The sequence below is a fragment of the Talpa europaea genome (assembly GCF_964194135.1).
Source record: "Talpa europaea genome assembly, chromosome: 10".
Taxonomy (NCBI): Eukaryota; Metazoa; Chordata; class Mammalia; order Eulipotyphla; family Talpidae; genus Talpa; species Talpa europaea.
In genome coordinates this window covers 76351319-76369627 of record NC_140077.1, presented here as the reverse complement: position 1 = coordinate 76369627, position 18309 = coordinate 76351319, and the positions used below count along the sequence as shown (strand labels likewise).

The 18309-nt window shown below is 52.6% G+C and overlaps 1 protein-coding gene across 1 annotated transcript in view; it reads left to right on the top strand.

Annotated features, from left to right (window-relative positions):
• Window positions 1-736: 736 nt before the first annotated feature.
• PKP1 (plakophilin 1) overlaps window positions 737-18309 on the top strand; it is a gene marked incomplete at both ends in the record, with an annotated part of 40717 nt that continues 23144 nt past the window's right edge. Inside the window, 2 exons of the mRNA XM_084246346.1 lie at window positions 737-938; window positions 10932-11038. Of these exons, the coding sequence (XP_084102472.1) occupies window positions 737-938; window positions 10932-11038 (309 nt within the window). The remainder of the gene's footprint in view (window positions 939-10931; window positions 11039-18309) is intronic.

Here is an 18309-nt window from a genome sequence, read left to right as displayed (position 1 = left end):
CTCAAATCTGGTCCCTGGTGTGGGTTCACCCCAAACCCACTCCCTGCAGGTTGGAAGCAGTCTTTGCACAAAATGGGCTGTCTGCTACTCAGAGTCAGCACTCCCCTGGGACAGGGGCTGAGTTTCTGGGAGACCCACCACATCAATGGTCTGGTCTGGGCCATGACCTCAGGACACAGGCATCTGGCTCTCCTGGGGGCCTGGTGAAGAAAGACTCCTTTTTCCTAGAGAGAAGTCTCCCTCCTTCCAGTGCCGCCCTGAACAAGCAGGAACAGGACAGAGGGCGTCACCTAGGGGCCTCGCCACCTGCCGGGTTTCCGCTAGCCACCTCAGCGAGGGAAGACAGAGAAGAGGAGAGAGCGCCAGAAAGGGCCGGCTGTTCCGCACTGGGGACTGGCAGCCCTGCCCCCGACAGCGCCCGCTCCCGCCGCGGCAGTGCCCTGCAGCTCCGCACCTGAGCGCGCGGCGCGCCCGGAGTGGAGTGGGTGGTGCAGGGCAGGGGCGGTATATCCAGTCTGACGGAGGGCGGGCCTCGCCAGTGCCAGGAGAGGGACGAGCCAGGGTGGAGGCGCCAGGAGCAGCCGCCGGGAGCCCTCACGCGGACCACTCACTCTATGGCCATAGGGAGCCGCTGAGCGCCTGAAGAGCACGCTCCGGCCGCCGCTGCACTGCACCCCGCCGCGCCTCCGCTCCGCTCTCCCAGGGCCCGGCCCCAGCGCCTCCGCCTCCCGCCACCATGAACCACTCGCCGCTCAAGACCGCCTTGGCGTACGAATGCTTCCAAGACCAGGACAGCTCGACGCTGGCTTTGCCGTCGGACCAAAAGATGAAGACAGGCACGTCGGGCAGGCAGCGCGTGCAGGAGCAGGTGATGATGACCGTCAAGCGGCAGAAGTCCAAGTCCTCGCAGTCGTCCACGCTGAGCCACTCCAACCGAGGTAAAGGCTCGGCGTCCGCGCGCTCCCGCCACGCTCCGGGCACATCTCAGCAGGAACCCAGGCCTGGTGCAGGCATCCTGGGGCCAGGGAGGCGCGGGGATGCCCGCCCGAGGCAGGGGTGCGCGGAGTGCGAGCTGCCGAGCTCTGGGCAGGTTCCGACAGGGTGGAGTAGCGGCAGGACACCCACCCGCGCGGGCTCCAGGAGCTCCGCGACCCACCGACGCACCTCCCATGGGCGCGAGGCTGGCCCACCAGGAGGCCCCGCCTGGAGTGTCTCTTCCGCACGCCAGAAGGCTGAGGAGCTCCCGTGAGCTACTCTATGGGCTCAGAGTCCCCCCCATCTTATGCCACCCTGGCTTCCCTCGGGACTGTGACTGAAGGGCTCCCCCAGGGTAGTGTGCCCTCTCGCCCACCCCCACTCCTCGCCCCATCCTCCCCGGCCTCGGCCTCATAGTCCACTGCGCCTTGGGCAAGCAAGCGGCCAGCGCCCAGGCCCTCGGGGTCCCGGTGCAGGAGGGGTCACCGGTGCAAGGGAGTCACTGAGACTGGAGTGGGGACTCCGGAGGGGCGCTGCGGGGGTGCATAGGGGGCACTCACAAACCCTCCGGGTGTGTCCTCGTGTTAGCAGGGAGCCTCACACCCCAGAAGCAAGTCTGGTTCTAAGGTCACCCCAGGGCAGCTTGCTCCCTGAGGTCCCTGAAGGGGTTCCGGGAATGCCCTCGTCTCCCTATAGCTAAGGAAGAAACGCCTTTGCTGTGATTCTCCCTGCTTCCCATAGGCTCAAGTAGGACCCCTGTGTTAGGAGAGAGCAGAGGACTGGGGTGACAGGCGGGAAATCCCACTGGGCCCCTCCCTGCTGAGCCGTCAGGATGGACTCTTGTCCCATTTGGGTGCTTGACCTGCCCAGGGCCCCTCTCCCCCAGGGGTAAGGCCCCCGCTAACGGGGAAAGCTTAGAAGAAAGGGGCAAGACCCCTCAAACTTAAGGAGGAAGGTAGATTATCTGGTGGGGGCTTTCGTGGAGAATTTAAGACCAAATACTTTATTTATTTTTTAAGACCAAATACTTTAACACAAAGGATTCCCAATATGAATTACACACAAATCAGTGAACCTTCTAGTTATTTATTTATTTATTTATTTATTTATTTGGCTAAATAAGTAAAATGCTGATAAAGACTCTGCAGTCTTCAAACCAATGCGGGTCAATCAATATTTACTTATTGATTAGGGCCCTCATGAGAAAGTGAGGGGAGTGGGGGTAACAAAGTAGAAGAGGACAAAAGAGACAGAACCCTGTCCCTTCTCTCTTTCTCTCTCTGTCTCTCTCTCTCTCACATACACACACACACGCACGCACGCACGCATGCACACACCAGCAGATTCTACCCTGGCTTCTCCTCCTCCTCTCCCTCCTCCTCCTTCCCGCACCCCACTCCTTCCGGAGAGGCCCTGCATAGAAGTAAGGAAAAGAAAATGGCTGGCTGAACCCCCAAACCTCAAGGTCTTTGTTGCTCTGTGTCTTGCTCTTGTCTGTGCTCCTGGTCCTTCTCCTGCCAGATTTCCGCTGGGGTCATAGAGCCTCCAGAACCTTTGCCTCCTTTCCCTTGATTTAGTGCCTTGGTGCCACAAACCAGTCTTTTAGGATAACAAAGTGACCCCACTTTTCACTTCCACCCAGTCAAGGCTCCAGCCAACTTACTCTTTTCTCTGCAACAAGACTTATTTTTTTGTATTTTGCATTTTTTTAAGCAATATTTGCTTTCCCCTACCCCCTCAGATGGAGTCCCCATAGACTTTCCTTCCCCAAGGCACCCGTGCACCATCTCCACAGTCCCCTTGCACAAGACTTACTGTCCCCTTTCCAGTCCTACTCCTGGCCTGAGATCTGGCCCACAACTCTAGAAAAATCTCAAAGGAGCCCTGGGGTGCCAAACACCCCTTCTCTCCCTACCTCTCATGATGCAGGCTGAGTATCTGCCACCGGGGCCTGTTCTTTCTGGCCTTGACCTTTGTGGGCAGCATCTATCTGACCTCCCTCCTGTCCAGGCCACATCTCCATTCCTAGGTACTCAAGGGGCCTTCCTCTGGGTGGGGGTGGCTTCCCATGGCTAATGCCTCTCTCTCCAGAGATAGGGGCTCTCCAAGGATTGGCCCTGTGGGCATGCCCCTCTACCCTCAGCTCTGGCCAGGCTCCCACAGGGCCAGTTTCCCCAGCAGCACCCTAACTGGAGGAGGCGGTTGGGGCGCTTGGAGCTGGTGTTTCTGGTTTGGCTGGCTTTGTTTTCATCAGATTTCCCCCTCCTCTTCATCAGAACCGCCCAAGCTGCTCCACAGCCACCTGCACTCACTTTGCTTCTCTTGCTCCTCTTGAGTCTGCTCTGGCTCCTTGTTGGGTGATTAGTAATGGTATAAGGACCAGGCCCCAGACCATTCCCCGTGCCCCCCCACCAGAGAAGGAAAAGTTTTTCTGGGGTCTTAGATCTCCTGAGCCCCCAAATTGCATCCAGGTCCCCTCTAGTTAAGAACCTCCACCCTAAAGGCCAGCCACACCCCACAGGCTGCCTGGCAGAGTAGCTGCCCCTCTGTGTGCCTCCTGAAGGACTGTCAGGAAACTCCCAGCCTGGTCCTAGCAATAGAAGCAAACTTCTCCCATTGGATTCTTGTAACTTGCCAGGAGGGGCAGGTTAGACACTGAGGGCTCAAAGGAGCCCATGGAAGGAGTCTGGCACCAGAGTCTGCTGTGCCCAGGCCTTCCTGAAACTCAGCAGTTGAGACAGATGCCTTTGCCCAGGTCAGATGGTCCCCAGGGAGGAGGTAGGGGGTCTCTGGGGCTGAAAGGGGCTGCTCTGAACCTGTCTAGGTCTTTTCCTGTTCAGTTCCCAAATATTGACCCCCTGGGCCTGGGACCCAGGGCATTGGGGCATTGGGGTGTCTTCTCAGACTATATGGGGAGCAGGAGGAATCCCAGGGGAATGTGCTCGCTCAGCCAAAGATCTTTGCTGGAGAAACTTGACCTCCCTGAGTCTGGGAAAGTCCCGCAGGTGTTGATCGGGACATTAGCTCATTACCCAAGTGTTGTTGGAGGGTAAAGGGCTGGCACACTGCTGATCTGGCTGCAAGGAAACACTTTTCCACATTCAGATTCTTTGTAACCTCACTTGGAATCTCTTCCTAAAGCTTCACCCCAATCTCATTTGATCCAGACCCTGCCGCCAGCTGCTACCACTTTGAAAGACATGTCACAAAGTTTAATGAAAGCAGCTTCCATTTTCATATCACTTCCCTTTCTAGGGAAAACCTAACACTGGCAGTGCCGTTGGCCTGCTTTGCCTCACCATTGCTTAAATGTCTGTGACTTTTTACTTTCCACCTTGGGCCTGAAGTTCTTCTCCCTTCTCAGAAGCACCATTTCCCACTTAAAGTGGCTAAGCCTGTATTGCTCCCTGCTCAGAGATAGGAGTTGGGTTGGCATTAGGCTAGAGGAATTGCCTGTCTCTCTTTCATCATCTTGCATTGATGCCCTCCCTGGCGGATGCCGCTTGAGACCCTCAGAGGGGGCAGACTTCAATGGCACTGCAGCCAGCGGGAAAAGACCCACCATGCAGGCTTTTAGGTTGTGCTCAGCTGTGTCTCAGCTTGGACCGCTGACTGAATGGGGTTTTGCTCATTCTACCCTTTGGAAAGTTGTCCTTTGCAGACTACAGACTGAATAGACCTCACTTCTGGGGTGGTTTTGTCAGAGCAAAGCCAAGATGGGAGATGGCCGCTAAAGAACAGCACGTTTCTGCCTTAGCAAAAACATATTAATTAAACTGCAAATGATCCAATTCTTATTTCTTTACAAGTCTCTTGGCTAGAAGTCAGATTTGAATCAGAATTTCCATTGGCCTGTTAAAACACATGCAAAAATGCTGGGTATTCCAGGCTGTTTCACAGCAAATGCTGTGTCTCCGCACCTTGCTCCTTCGTTAAGTTCACTGGCAAGATGAAAAAAAAATTCTTCTCCCCACACACCAAAGTCAAAATATCAATAAGCCAATTGTTCTAGCTTTAAAAATCTGGAAACAACTTATGCTATGGGGTGTGGCCCCCAGAATGTGAATGACGTTTAAACAAAAATAAAAAGGAAGAACGTTAGGTACCTTCATGTGAAGGCCTTTATAAGAAAGAACGTCCTCCAGATGCATGCACATTTATACTTATATACACACACGTATGTACATACACACATAAACAGGTGTGCACACCCCACCCCACCCCACCCCCATCAACACCACCTTACTCCTTGTGCAGGAGGCCAGCTAGGTGGCAGGAGACTTGCGTTCTCTTTGCATCCACACACTGACAGGCGTGTGATCCTGGGCAAGTCACTGCCTCTCTCCAGGTCTCTGCGGCTGGAAGACATTGAATGAGATCATCACCAAAGTGCTTGCTATGGTAATGCTCTTTGGAAATCGACTGTATAACTCACTCCCTCTGCAAAACATTTCAGCCTGCAGCTGTCCCGCAAAAGCGCTCCTTCCCCGGAGGCATATCAGTCAGAGTTGCTCCTGGTAAACACCCTCGTTTACCCAAAACATCTTCTAGTCTGCTGCTCTTTAACTCGTTGGAATCATTTGGGAATTTTAAAAAATGCGAATGCCTGGGTCCAACCCCCAGAGATTCTGACTTAATCAGTATGGAGGACAACATGGGTATCAGGGAATTTAAATCTCCAGGGCAGTTCTAATGTACAGCAAAATCCAAGAATCATTGTTCTGGTTCTTCACTCACGTCCACACCCCGTGTGGGAATCAACCTTGTAACAGGCACCCTCCCACCTCCTTCCCTCTCTCTCTGTCTCTCTCCGTCTCTCTGTCTCTCTGTCTCTCTCTCTCTCACACACACACATGCACACACACACATACGCTCAGATGAACATCTACCATAGTAGCTGCTGATGACAATTTACTGCCGACCCACAGTCAGGTGGCTGACTCCTGTTCTGCCCTCGCCCGCAACAAGCCGTCGCACTGTCCCTGTGCCAGTTCTGTCCCCATAGGACATGCCTACCCTGTGCCCAATCCTCAGGTATTGGTGGCCCCGAACAGATCATCAGAAAGGGAGGCGAGACCTAGCAGAGGGGCCTGAACAGATTCCAGCAGAGCCCGTGGGAAATGCGTGCGCTGGTGCGGGACCAGGGCGGACACAGAGCAGCCCCCTCTGTTCCGCGGCTCTGTTCTGTACACATGCCCAGGGAAAGGGCAAGAACCCACCAAAGTGCCTCCTTGTGGACACGGAGGCTCTGGGACGGGGCTGTCCGTCCTAGCTGCTCCCAGCTGGCCTGGACGGAGCAGGGGGTGCTGGCTGTTCTCGTCCCGAGGTCCGAGACTGTCCCAGACACAACTCTCGTTAACTCTCAGACATCTCAGAGGGAGATTGTCTCAGAATTATTTTCCTGCCAGTTCCTTTTATCTCATTTAAAATCCTCTTACTGTGGGCCTAGCTTTACTGGATCTCGTGGTGGGAAAGACCTCAGGGGTGAAGAAATGTATTTTCAAGGCTGAAAGAGCATGGCTTCCTTTCTTGAACTTTCTGTGCTGAGGAACTGATGGATTTTACCCAAGTGTAAAAGAATCTAGAAGAGACATAGACCTTGGAGGGGGGGTGGGGGGGACAGATTCAGCAATAGACCCACTGAGACACCCTGGAGTATAAACTCCAAACCATCACCCCAACATTCCAGGCCTGTGTGAACAGAAGAAGTTCCTTCCCAGATGTCCCCAGGAGATATTCCCCACCTGGAACTTGCACTTGGGGCAGGGCTGTGGGACCTACCAGAAGCAGAAGGTACCTTGCTTCAAGGAGTTTCCAGCCTGCCTGGGGAGATCCAGGACAGGCTTTCTGGGAGAAGGGTACATGGGTGCACACACATGCACACATGCACACACACGGCCCAGAAACCACATTCCAAGGAACACCCAAGCTGGCAGAGTGCTGAGAACAGTGGACGCAGTGCTGATGTGGTTGCTGTGGGGTTCAGAGGCCCCAGAGCTGGGTGGGGTCATCTTTAGAGAAGCTGATTTTTGTGCAAGGTTTTGAATGCAGGGAGAGGGTTTGGCTGAGAAGAAGAGAAGGAATGTTTCAGGTGCGGTGGGTGTGACCTAGTTGAAAGCTTGGAGGTGGAGGGGATGAGTCATCCCCGCAAGGTTTACCCCTTGGAGAGAGAATTCCATGTGTCCTAACAAAGGAGCTGCCTCCATGTTCAAAGCCTCTGGAGGTGAGAGAGCTTGGGTTGCCCCAAGACACAGGGCGCATCAGGCCGTGGTCTGGGGCACCATCACAGGGAGGCAGCACCCCAGGATGCTGGTCCTCTGATGGGAGATTGTCTGTGATGACTTTATACTTGAAACATTGACAGAAAATGTGGGGACAGAGCAGCTGGTATGGCTTGTATACTGGGGAAAGCAATCTGCTCCCTGAGACATTTACTCTTTAACCTTGGGGTTCCGAGGGTAGGCGCATGCTTCCTGGGGCTGATAATAGGCTGGGCTGGCAGCCAGCCATAGGCAGAAGCTGCTACCCTTTGTTCCCGTGTATGGGCCTTCTGTAGGGAACAGTGGGAATGCTAGGCTGGGAGGGTAGGAGTGGTTCTGTGGGTGAGTTGGGTGCTGAGATCACCTCCCATGCCATGGCCTGACCAAGCATCCTCCTCAAGAAGGTAGTCCTGGCTGTTCTAAACCCTGGTCCCACACTACAGTTATGGGGACATTGAACCTCCCAGCACCAGAGAACCTCACTTTCAGGGGCGGGGGCAAGGGAGATCTGGTGGACAAAAAGGGCCTGCTCAGTCCTGGTTGGCCCAATCCCAGCTGGACCAGTACCCTATGCCAGGAATCCAGGGAAAGAAAAGGCATGATTCTTGCTCAGGGAGTGCCCAAAGGATTTGACGGTGGATACTGCCACCAACAGTGAGGGAAAATCAACCACACCTTACCTGTAGTGATGAGACAGTCGGCTGGGGTGGGCTGGGGGAGCTAGGACCAGATGGAGTTGATCAGGAAAGGTTTCCTAGAAGTGAGTTCTAGAGAAGTTGGGGAACCGGTGAGGAAGGGAAAGCTGTCAGAGATATCACCTTCACTCTCATTGAGAAACCCCATGCCTTCGCTATTGAGCTTGACTTTCAGGTGGTGGTTCAGCTAGACACCCTGGGGTCAGGGAAGGAGGCAATCACTTCTATTGTAGGAGCAGCGTTCTCATAAACAGAACTCACCTCCCACCTGTGCGCTTTTATTATCTGGTACAATGCAAGGTGTGACTTCAAGTGTGTCATGTCTCCAAACTCTTCTCCCGCCTTACCACAGTGGCCCCAAGTGCATCTACCTGCTATCAGAGATGCACTGGCTGGGGTGATGGCAGCTTTGTTGCCACAAGGAAGCCAAACAAAGCAGCTTCTGGTGGCAGTTAGGTCCCTAAATGTGAATCTTAGGGGGTACCTTAATGACTAACCTAGAAGGTCCTGGAGACCTCGGCCCAAGCAAAATTGAGAGTTACTGCCCACACCCATCATTCCCAGAGTCACCACCAGGATATGGGAACTGATTTTTGCAATCTAGGGCATTCCAGAGGCTGCCTGCCTGTCCCTGGGAGAAGAGACAGTGTATGAGAGGGAGGCGGGCAGGTGCAGGGCGTGAAGGGAGGAGACGCTTCATCTGATGGCCAAGAGGGCAAGTGACATCACCGCTGACAGATTCCCCTGTGAGAAGGGGCGGAGGCCCCGTGGGAGCCTGCCCTCCACAGAGCCTCCTGGGGATGCCTCTCCTCACAGGAGGCCTCCCTGGGACTCCGTGGAACGCTTTGTCTGTCACCACCCTAGATTTTCCATCCGGAAGAGCTGGCTGACCCATGTCTGCCCTTTGGTGAGAAATCCCTGCTCATGGGGCAGTTGCCAAGTGAACTCTGGCCTGCCAAGCCTTGGGAGGGATGATGGAAGTGGGTTGGGAGGAGGGGAGGTGGCTGAGACCTGGCTCTTTGTGGGCCGCCTGGGGGCTTGGCTGTGCTTGTGCCTGGCTGCAGCCTCTTCCCTGGTGGGGCAGCTCTGGTGGCAGAACCCTGAGATGCAGCCGGTCACCTCGGGACGAGGGCAGCCTTTCCAGAGGGCAGCTTCTGGGAAAGGAGAGAGACATGCCGCCTGCACTTAGTAGGGAGCTCGCAGACCAGCAGACTCAGAGGGCGGTCCCTATGGGAGGCAGGCTGGGCCTGAGCCTTGGCCTGGGCTTTTCAGGGATGCCGCCTCTGGGAGCACCCTGGGGCAGGCAACCGGGGCGTGGTGCAGCCTTTGATGTTTGCCCTTCTTCCTTGTAAGCTGAGCCCCATCTCCAGAGAAGAGAAGCCGGGCTCTTCTGAATGGCAGCAGGCAGGTGTCACTGTAATCACGCCATCACCGGCACAGGAGCAGGATGGGGCCTGTGGTGTGCAGAGGCCATCCCTGTCTTTGTACAGAGGGAGCAGGGCATGGAGAGAACAAGTGACTTGCCCAAATGCCAGAGCCGGGGTCAAGTTCACCGCCTCTGGGCTCCAGGGGCGAGTTGTCTCTGCCACTGCCCAGAGCTCTAATGGCCAACAGATCCTCCATGATGGGGTGAGGGAGGCAGGGAATTGAGGGTGGTGCCCCCTCCTGTGAGCCCTGGGTGGTCACCTGGCATTGAACAGGGGAGGTAACCCCAGGCACACCCCAAAGCTGCCCCTCTGCTATTCCTTCTACTCCCTGCTCTGGTAGTCCAGTCTCACCACCCACCCCCAAAAGGCAGGGGAGTCTGAGTGGGCGTGGCAGGTGAGAGAGGAGCCAGGTGAAATCACTGGCCAGGTCAAACCTTCCTCATAGACGGAGCTTCCGACGCTGGAGTCTGACCATCACTTTAGAAAAAGGGGAGCTCTTTCCCCTTAGGAGGTTCTCACTGGAGCCCAGATTCCTCTCCCCGCCCCAGAGGCCACTACTTAAGAAGAGTGTGGGGAAGCCAGCTCTGGACATCTGGGTCATCTAGCCTCATGCCACTCCCAGTGTGGGGACTGAGACACTACGCAGGATGTGACTTGGGGTGCAGGTAGCAGGACAGTTTGCGTTTAGAAGCAGGAGAGTGCCTCAGGCAGGAGTGGTCAAAGAAGGCTTCCGGGAGTGGGAAGGTCTTGAACTTGGCTTTGAAGGATGGGTGAATTTGATGGAGACTTGGCAAGGGGCATGAGGTGAGCCAAGTCCTGGACACATTGCCATCAGCCATGTTTCAAGGACAGCAGGAGAGTGAACACGACCAGCTTTTACAGAGTTGGGGCTGTCCTTTAGGGTCCCCAACAGGAGCCCAAATCCAGCTCTGCTTTCTGTAATTCAAAGCCACTTTGTCACTAATAACCCTAATGACACTCTGTTTTCCTTTGGAGCCTGTCATTTGTGGGTCTCTAGCGCTCCGAAAACATTAATTAATCCTCACTGGGGCCTTTGAGGTGGATGGCCGCTCCCCCTTCCCCAGCTGGAGCCCCTAGGAGGTGAAGGAAGGGGTGGAAAGTCATCTCGTCACTAGCGGGGGCCGGGCTGAGCTTTGAAACCAGAGTCTTGCCCGAAGTGGACTCTAATCAGCCGTTGCTGCTCTGCGGCCTGGACCTGGGATGTCGAGATCCAGCCTGTCTCTCCCCGGCGGGAAGCTTATCCTTGTGGAGCGGGGAATTGTGATTCCCTGGAACGGAACCACCTTTCTCCGAGCCCTTCCAGGCCGATCTCTGACTTGTAGGTGGCCACCACCCTCAGCAGCATGAAAGCGTTAAATCCCCAGGGAGAGGTGGCCAGGGCTCTCGGGGATATGGGGAGGTGGAGTAGAGGGAGAAGCCGGTGGATGCAAGAGCTCAGACCTGGTCTCCTCCAGGGTGCATGGCAGGCCTTGGGTGCAGAGGGGCTGTGGCGGGGAGGGGGCTAGGGAAGAGCGTAGCCATCGCTGTCCTAACCGCCCACCTTTGCTTTCAAGGTTCCATGTACGATGGCCTGGCCGACAACTACAACAACTATGGCACCACCAGCAGGAGCAGCTACTATTCCAAGCTCCAGGCGGGGAATGGCTCCTGGGGGTATCCGGTAAGGAGCATTGATGTTCGTGGGCACGGTTGGGGGTGTCTGTTGACGTTGTCTACAAGGTTGCTCAGAGTGATGCAGGGTGGGAAGAGGCCCCTTTGGTCTGTGAGGTGCGGCCTTTCACTTCTGACCAGGTCTGCTGCTCTGCTGTTATTTCATGGATGGCTCTTAATGGGCCTCCCATTTGGATGACACTCCATGAGTGTCTCAAATAAGAAGATTTTAGAAAAGTATAAAGAACCTTTTTTTTTTTTAAGAGCCCATTTCCTAATACTTCTGATTCAATCATGGATTTGGGAGAAGTTTGAATTCATAAGGTCCATTTGTGGATCAATTTAGAAGTTGCTAAATGTCTTTCTACCCCTGTATGTGCTGATGGTCACAGAAGGGGTCCTGGCAGGCTCCCTAAGGCCAGGAGAGCGTGGCCTCTGCAGGAACTCTTGAATAAGAGGACAGATGCTGGAGCGGAGCTTGAGTTTGTAAATTGGACAAACCTGGGTTCAAATTCAACTTCTGTTATTCAGCTGAGCACATGACCTTGAGCAAGATACTTTTACCCCTGGGCCTCCTTATCCTCACATACAAAATAGATACAATAAAGTCTGCTTCATTGTCAAGATTAAATGAAATAATGTCCATGGGAAAAAAAAAACCTGATAATTATTCTTAATATTTTTAAAGAAATAACATGAATAGAGATTATTCCAGGTTCTTAATGCTTGCCCCATCACTGTCTTCTATGCTATTTCAACCCACTATGCTTTTCCACCCATTAGTGAGCAGATGTCTATTGAGCCCTAATTCTGCACCAGCACCACGATTGATACTCTGGTTTAATCACACCAGTCAGGGCAGGACTTTTCTTTGATTCTAAAATCTGGGTTATTGGGCCAGATGACAACCAAGGTTTCTCCCAGTGCCCAAATTCTGTGACTTTCATTTATCTCTGCTCGTTTCAACATTAGCTCACATTGGACATTAGCCTGCGAATTCTTTTCAAGACCTTGTGCAAATGGGCATAAAGGCTACATATCTAGGGAAAGCTTGGGGCACCGTCTTTGTGGAACTTCAGGATTTCAGCAGTATTTGCTGTGTTCACAGATGCCTCCCTAATTGTTGAGGTCTTAGGCAAGAGAGAGCGCGAGTGGTTTAAGGGTGCGGTGTTCCTTCTTCATCAACATGATTCCTTCCTTCTTGAGTTCTCATTGGGACTAATTTCTGAGGATTTGTCTCTCTTCCATGTTGTAATTGAAGGACTAAAAGGAAAAAATTAACTAGGTTTGCTGCAAATTTTTGTGATTCATGATGTCAATTGATACCCTCAGTGCAGCATAATACGGATGACTGAGACCAACAAAATTGGCAGGTTGGGCGTAGATGTGAAGAAAGGACTTTGGCACCAAGTAATGGCCAGACAGAATCTGAAAAAATGACTTAGTGATGGCGTATAAAAGGCTAGGTGAGACCCAATGCTGGAGCGCAATCAAAGAGATAATCCGGCTGAGAAGGCAGCTGGTACATGTCTTCACACACGCTGTGTTACCAAATCAGTGCTTAGAGGCTTAATCTTAGTCTCAGCTCTGCCACTTCCTAGCTCTGTGACTCCAGATAAGTCTCTTAACCTCTCTCAGCAACAATTTTCTCATCTGCAAAATGGTCATTTTTTTATAAAGATAATTTATTTATTTATAAAAGCACTGGGTACAGTCAGAATTGCGGGAGGGTGAGAGAATTCACCAGAGCCAGAGTGGGGAACAGAACAGGCAGAGTGACGAAATACACCCCTGAGGGAAGCAGCGGGCGTTGCAGGAGAGGTCTGCGCGCCATGTGGGACCCTCACCGGCGGCCAGGGATCGAACTGGCGCAGCAGTGGCTGCGGGCAGCTTCGCAGCACAGCACTCAACTGCTGTGCCACCAGGGGAGGCCCTGCAAAATGGTCATTTTAATACCTGTGTATCCACTTTGCTCACGGAGTGGCATGTTCTGGTTACTGTGACATATTTTCAAAATGGTGGTGTGGGGTAATTACACATGGAAATTTATAACTGACAACTGTGGGGGAACTTTTTGGGAGAGATTTTCTTGGAAAGAAAATCTTTATGTGGCCCTGTTGAGCATTTCCTCTGGCTAATTAGCTCAGCGTTCAGCGATCTTACCAGCTCTTATGCTCCCAAACTGCAACCTTCCCTCGCTATGCCTGTTTTCTGACAACCGGTGAAAATTCCTTTCCTTTCCCGCACCCGGACGCCCAACCTCCTCATTCTTCTTGCTGGCGGGACTTCAGACATGACTCATGTCAGGGTAGCTGCTGAGGCATGTCCTGTCTCCTCTCAGTTCAGCAGAGGCTATGGGAACAGCTAAGAGCTGAGCATACATGAGGATTTGGCAGAGGGAGGGGGTGAAGAAGGGAGGAAATGGAATAATTGATATTGGAGCCAGGTATATAATCAGCCAAGGACTGAGCAAAACCAAATGGGATCCAGACTTGGGGAAAAGGAGAGGAGAAGGAAAGGCAATAGGGATTGGTAGTTGTGGGATAAGCCTATGCCTGTGGGATTTTCCCATGGATGGCACAACTGGCACAGAACCATTTTATTTCCTACCCTCTGGTGAAAACAATATGGTGACAGCAGGCAGCTAGTGAGGGAGCTGGGTGTGGTTCGTCTGCACCAGCCCCGTCAGCAGGTCTCAGGAGCTTCTGAGAGCTGCTGAAGGACCGTTTCCTGTAGATACTTTATGTTCACTCCGTCAGCCAACTTGTATTGAGCAACCGCTCCGGCACGGCAGGGAGCGAGGCACACAGCAGACACACGGAGGAAGAGACTCTGTCTTTGCCCTGAGTGAACTTGTAGTTGAGCTGGGAGAAGCACAGAGGGCAGCAGACGAATCAGTTGCAGGTATTAGTTACAACCCTGGAGTATCACAGCAACATGACCATCACTCCGACTGCTGCCAGACCCTCAAAGAGGTTTCCAATAGAATAGTCTTCAGTGTCATGTTAGGGGCCATGTGAGGAAAGACGGTCTCATTTCTTTATTGTCGTGACCTGTGTTTGACCAAAAATTACATGAACCACTTTGAGTGACTCACTTCCCAGATTTGGCTGCAGTTCCAAATTGCAAATCACCCTCATAATACAAAATTTGTCACGATTGAGTATATATATATTTTTAAATATGTAAAGGAATCTGTAGTCAATTCCAAAAAGAACATTCTAAAAATATTCTAAAGGCAGTGGCTTGGCCATATATTTTGTATCAGTAATAGCCTTTTCACCTTCCTCCCTCCACCCCTCCCTCCCTCCCTCTCTTTCTCCATCTTTCTATTCATCTAACTCTCTAGTTTTCTGTCTATAAACATATATATACTTACATACATATATTCATGCTACCAATCTATGCTCGCTTACATCATAAATTATAAATTATAAAAATTGAATGTAGAGAATCTTGTGATAAAGCAGAACTTAAACCAAAGTCAGTCTAACATAACGAAAGCATCAATGGGCTTCAAGAAAAGATTGGGTCACAGAAAGTCCTGGGCCGTCAGGTCCCCACTGCACTGGCCACCCTGACCGCTCCTCCACGGTCTACTTCATGGCGTGTGGAAGCCCCACAGCCACAGATGTCAGGGAGGGGGAGGTGCCCTGTGAGAAGGGCATTTTCTAACCCTTGCTGTCCTCTGTGCTTCTCCCAAGTTCAACTGTGCTTTCCAGAACAGACTCAGCTATGCTGTTCCAGTCCTCAGGACAAGACTCGTGGCTATTAGAGCCCCAACGAGACTTGCATTCACTGCTATAGAAATTCAGCTCAGAGAGGTTCAATGACTGGAAGGTCACATAGCTATTGAGGGGAGAGAATGGCCTAGACCCCTGTGTTGAGTCCTCATCTAATGGGGTTTTGTTTTCCTCACTCCAAAGATACATTCTCTATATCCATATTGCTACAATCATGCTCTGAGGCTTGCAAGAGACCTATGAGTTTGGACCCCACAGTTTCTTCTCTCCCTCTGTCCCCAAACCAAGACCACTCTTTCCTTGAGGAGTCAGCCTAGCTCAAAAGAGGCAGGAGAGTGGCTGTTTTTCCCTTTCCTACACTCACAGCCATAGCATTGGTGGGGCTTGGGGTAGAGTCAGATAAAATATAATCAGATAAAATATATACTAATACTAAAATGTTCTGTGTAATTCAGCTGAAATTTTAATGTAACTGATGTCCTGTATTTTTATTTGCTACATCTGGCCACCCTAGATGAGGGTATCTTCCTTCTCGTTCCCTATAATAAAAACAAGACTCCCCGAGGCACTCCTTCCTGGCTAAGGACCCAAGCAGAGTCCCTTCAGGCTGGACCATTTCTGGTGTAACCCATGTTAGGGGTCAAACCAACAGATCCCTAGAATATCTTCCTCTATCTCTGCTGAGACCAGGATGGGGGAGCAGGGAGCTGGAGGCTTGGAGGGCACATCCCTTCTATTCAAAGTTGAACATGGACCTCCCTCATATAGATGACACTAAGGCAGGTAGATAATTTTAATTTCCAGGAATGTCTTTGGATTAAGATGACAATCTCCTTTTCTAACAGCTTCAGCCCTAAAGGGCTTTCCTATTTACAAATTAAGAAGCACATCTAAGCACTCAGTTCTGGGAGTCATGTCAAGTGTGCCGTTCTTTGGTTATGGGTTGGACTAGACCAAAATCTCTTGTACCTGATCCATAGAGAAGCCATGTGGGCATCACCAGCCAGGAGATCTGGGTCAGGTAGACCGTGGGGACGCCATCTTGAATCATTTCACCATGTTCAGTTAATTCCAGCCTAGCAGCCCCGAGGGTGAGGAGAGTATAACTGGGGAGAGCTCTGGTTTGTCCTGGCTTTGTCCTACTCATTGGCTGCTGCTCTGTACTTCAGCCTAGGACTCACTAGACATCTTCCCTGCCCCTCCTTAGCTGTGCTTCCCTAATGGACTTGTCCTCGTATTTGATGATCCCACCTGATTGGGTGTTGTGGGAACATACTAAGGACCCTCACCCTGAGAACTGCTTCTTCCTACTCCCACCCAACACCAGCTGGGTGAGCCTCTTACAAGCAGGCTGGGGTCTCATGGAGATTGGGGTAGGGATCTGCAGTTTGCCACGTGGATGGGGTGTCCACTAGGGCAGGGCCCTGGGCCATGTACTGCAGAGGGTCTGTGAGAGAGACACAGGGCAGGACCGTTGGAGCAGCAGAAAGAGGCCATCTTGACCAAGCCACAGCTAACATGATCCACTCCCGGAAATAGTCCAGACCTTTCGGTCCCGATTCCAGCTCTGCCCCTTGACTAGTTATTTGACCCTAGAAAAGTTTTTAATCTGCACCTCAACTTGCCCATCTCTGAAATGGGCGAAATGTCTATTCCAAAGGTCGGTAGGGTTATGGATGTGGTGTGTCAGATCAGAACTGGGACGCCTGAATCTAGGCCCAGCAGGGTTGTTACATGCTGAGGGGCGTTGGGGGAGAAGGCCTTCACCTCTTTATACTTTGCTTTCCTTATCCATGGAGCAAAACAGCTGGACTAGATCCTAATAGAGGACTCACTCAGCGCCGACTCTTCAGGCCCTGTGTGGCTTGAGAGCTGACTGCAAGGCCGGCAGCCAGTCTGAGTGGTGGTCTCCCCAGGAGAACTTTTAATTTAACTGATGTCCTGTATTTTTATTTGCTAAATCTGGCCACCCTAGGTGAGGGTATCTTCTTTCTCATTCCCTGTAATAAAAACAAGACTCCCTGAGGCACTCCTTCCTGGCTAAGGACTCAAGCAGAGTCCCTTTGGGCTGGACCATTGCTGGTGAAACCCATGTTAGGGGTCAAACCCCGCAGGGGCAGGACAGCTCCTCCTGCAGAGATCTCCAATTCCAATCTGCATGGCTTGCCCCTCCTATACTTCTTCCCTGCTTTCATCTGAGCATCTCCAGGCACCAGGAAAACAGCAGTTAATTAACCCTTACAACAGGATGGAGGGGTAGTAGGCCCATTGACTTCAGCTTTCAGAGGAGAATCAGACATAGCCACTGCCTCATAACTACCCTGACTGAAAGACTCAGCCCCAGCTTCCTCCCTTGCTCCCATTTCTCAGCTGCTAATGCCACCTTCCAGATGCACCAGCTGTGATGCTTTCCCTGCCTGGCAGTGCCTGCTGGGCCTCTGCTCGTGAAAAGTCCGAAAAGAGAGAGGTGGGGGAAGCAGGCTGTTCCCCAGCAGCCCTGGCTCCTGCTCCAAGAGGGAGGGTTTGCCGACTCAGTGTCCCTGCTGCCAGCTCATGACTCACCCCCACCCAGCCCTGGGAGATAGGAGGGTCTCGCAGGGCCTCAGGCTCTCACCCAGCAAGAAGAGACAATGATCCTACTTGCCAAGAGACAGAATGTGCTGAGCGAGAATGAACTGAGGGAGCAGAGCCGACAGGGCTGGCTCCACGAAGAGAGTGCAGTAAGTCCTCACGCAGCCTTGTTGATCCGTTCTTGGAAGCTGCAGCTCCAAGTAAAACAGCAGCTTTGTTTGAAATCAGATCCTGGAATAACGTCATTACACTCAGTGTCGGCTGGGATTGTTTTTTTCTCGGCCTCATTGCAACGAAATGATGTGGAACCAAATGGAGTACTGAGCGCCCACTGTGCCCCTACAGCCACCCCGCTAGGCCGGGAACTTTCTGTACTGAATGCCCTGTGTTGACTGTGGAGATGCCAGTGCAGCCCCGTTGAGCGGCCCTGCTTCATGTGAGCGGGGTCTTCAGGGTAGGCGCCAGAGGAGCTTGCTCCTGCCTGTGTTCCCTGCCTGGCTTGAGCAGCTGGAGGCCCTCATCCTGGGGGCTGTGTGGGCCAGGAAGAGCTCTTGAGAGAGAGAATAGGGTGGGGAAAAAGACAGCACAGATCTGGGGACAGGTCACCAGGTGACCCTTGCTGGGATCTTCCTGGCTGGACCTGAGGTTTTCCATGGATAAGATTAGACAGTTCTCAGACCACATCTTTGTGTCTGTGTCTTTGAATTCTGTGTCCTTCCCTGGGAAAGTTGAAGATTGTCCCCCGTGTCGGCACCACAGACCTGCAGAGAGAGGAGCCCATGGTCCCAGCACATCTATGCCAGTGGTATCTTCCGGGACTGGCCCCTGGCGGAGGAAACAGGACGGATGCCTGGAGGAGCTGAGTTTGGAGCATGGTGTGAAGGCAAGGGGAGGGCTGCTGGCAAGGAGCTATGCCTCTGGGCTGGGGGCTAGGCCCCAGTCCTGGCCCCTTCCTTTCTGACTGTCA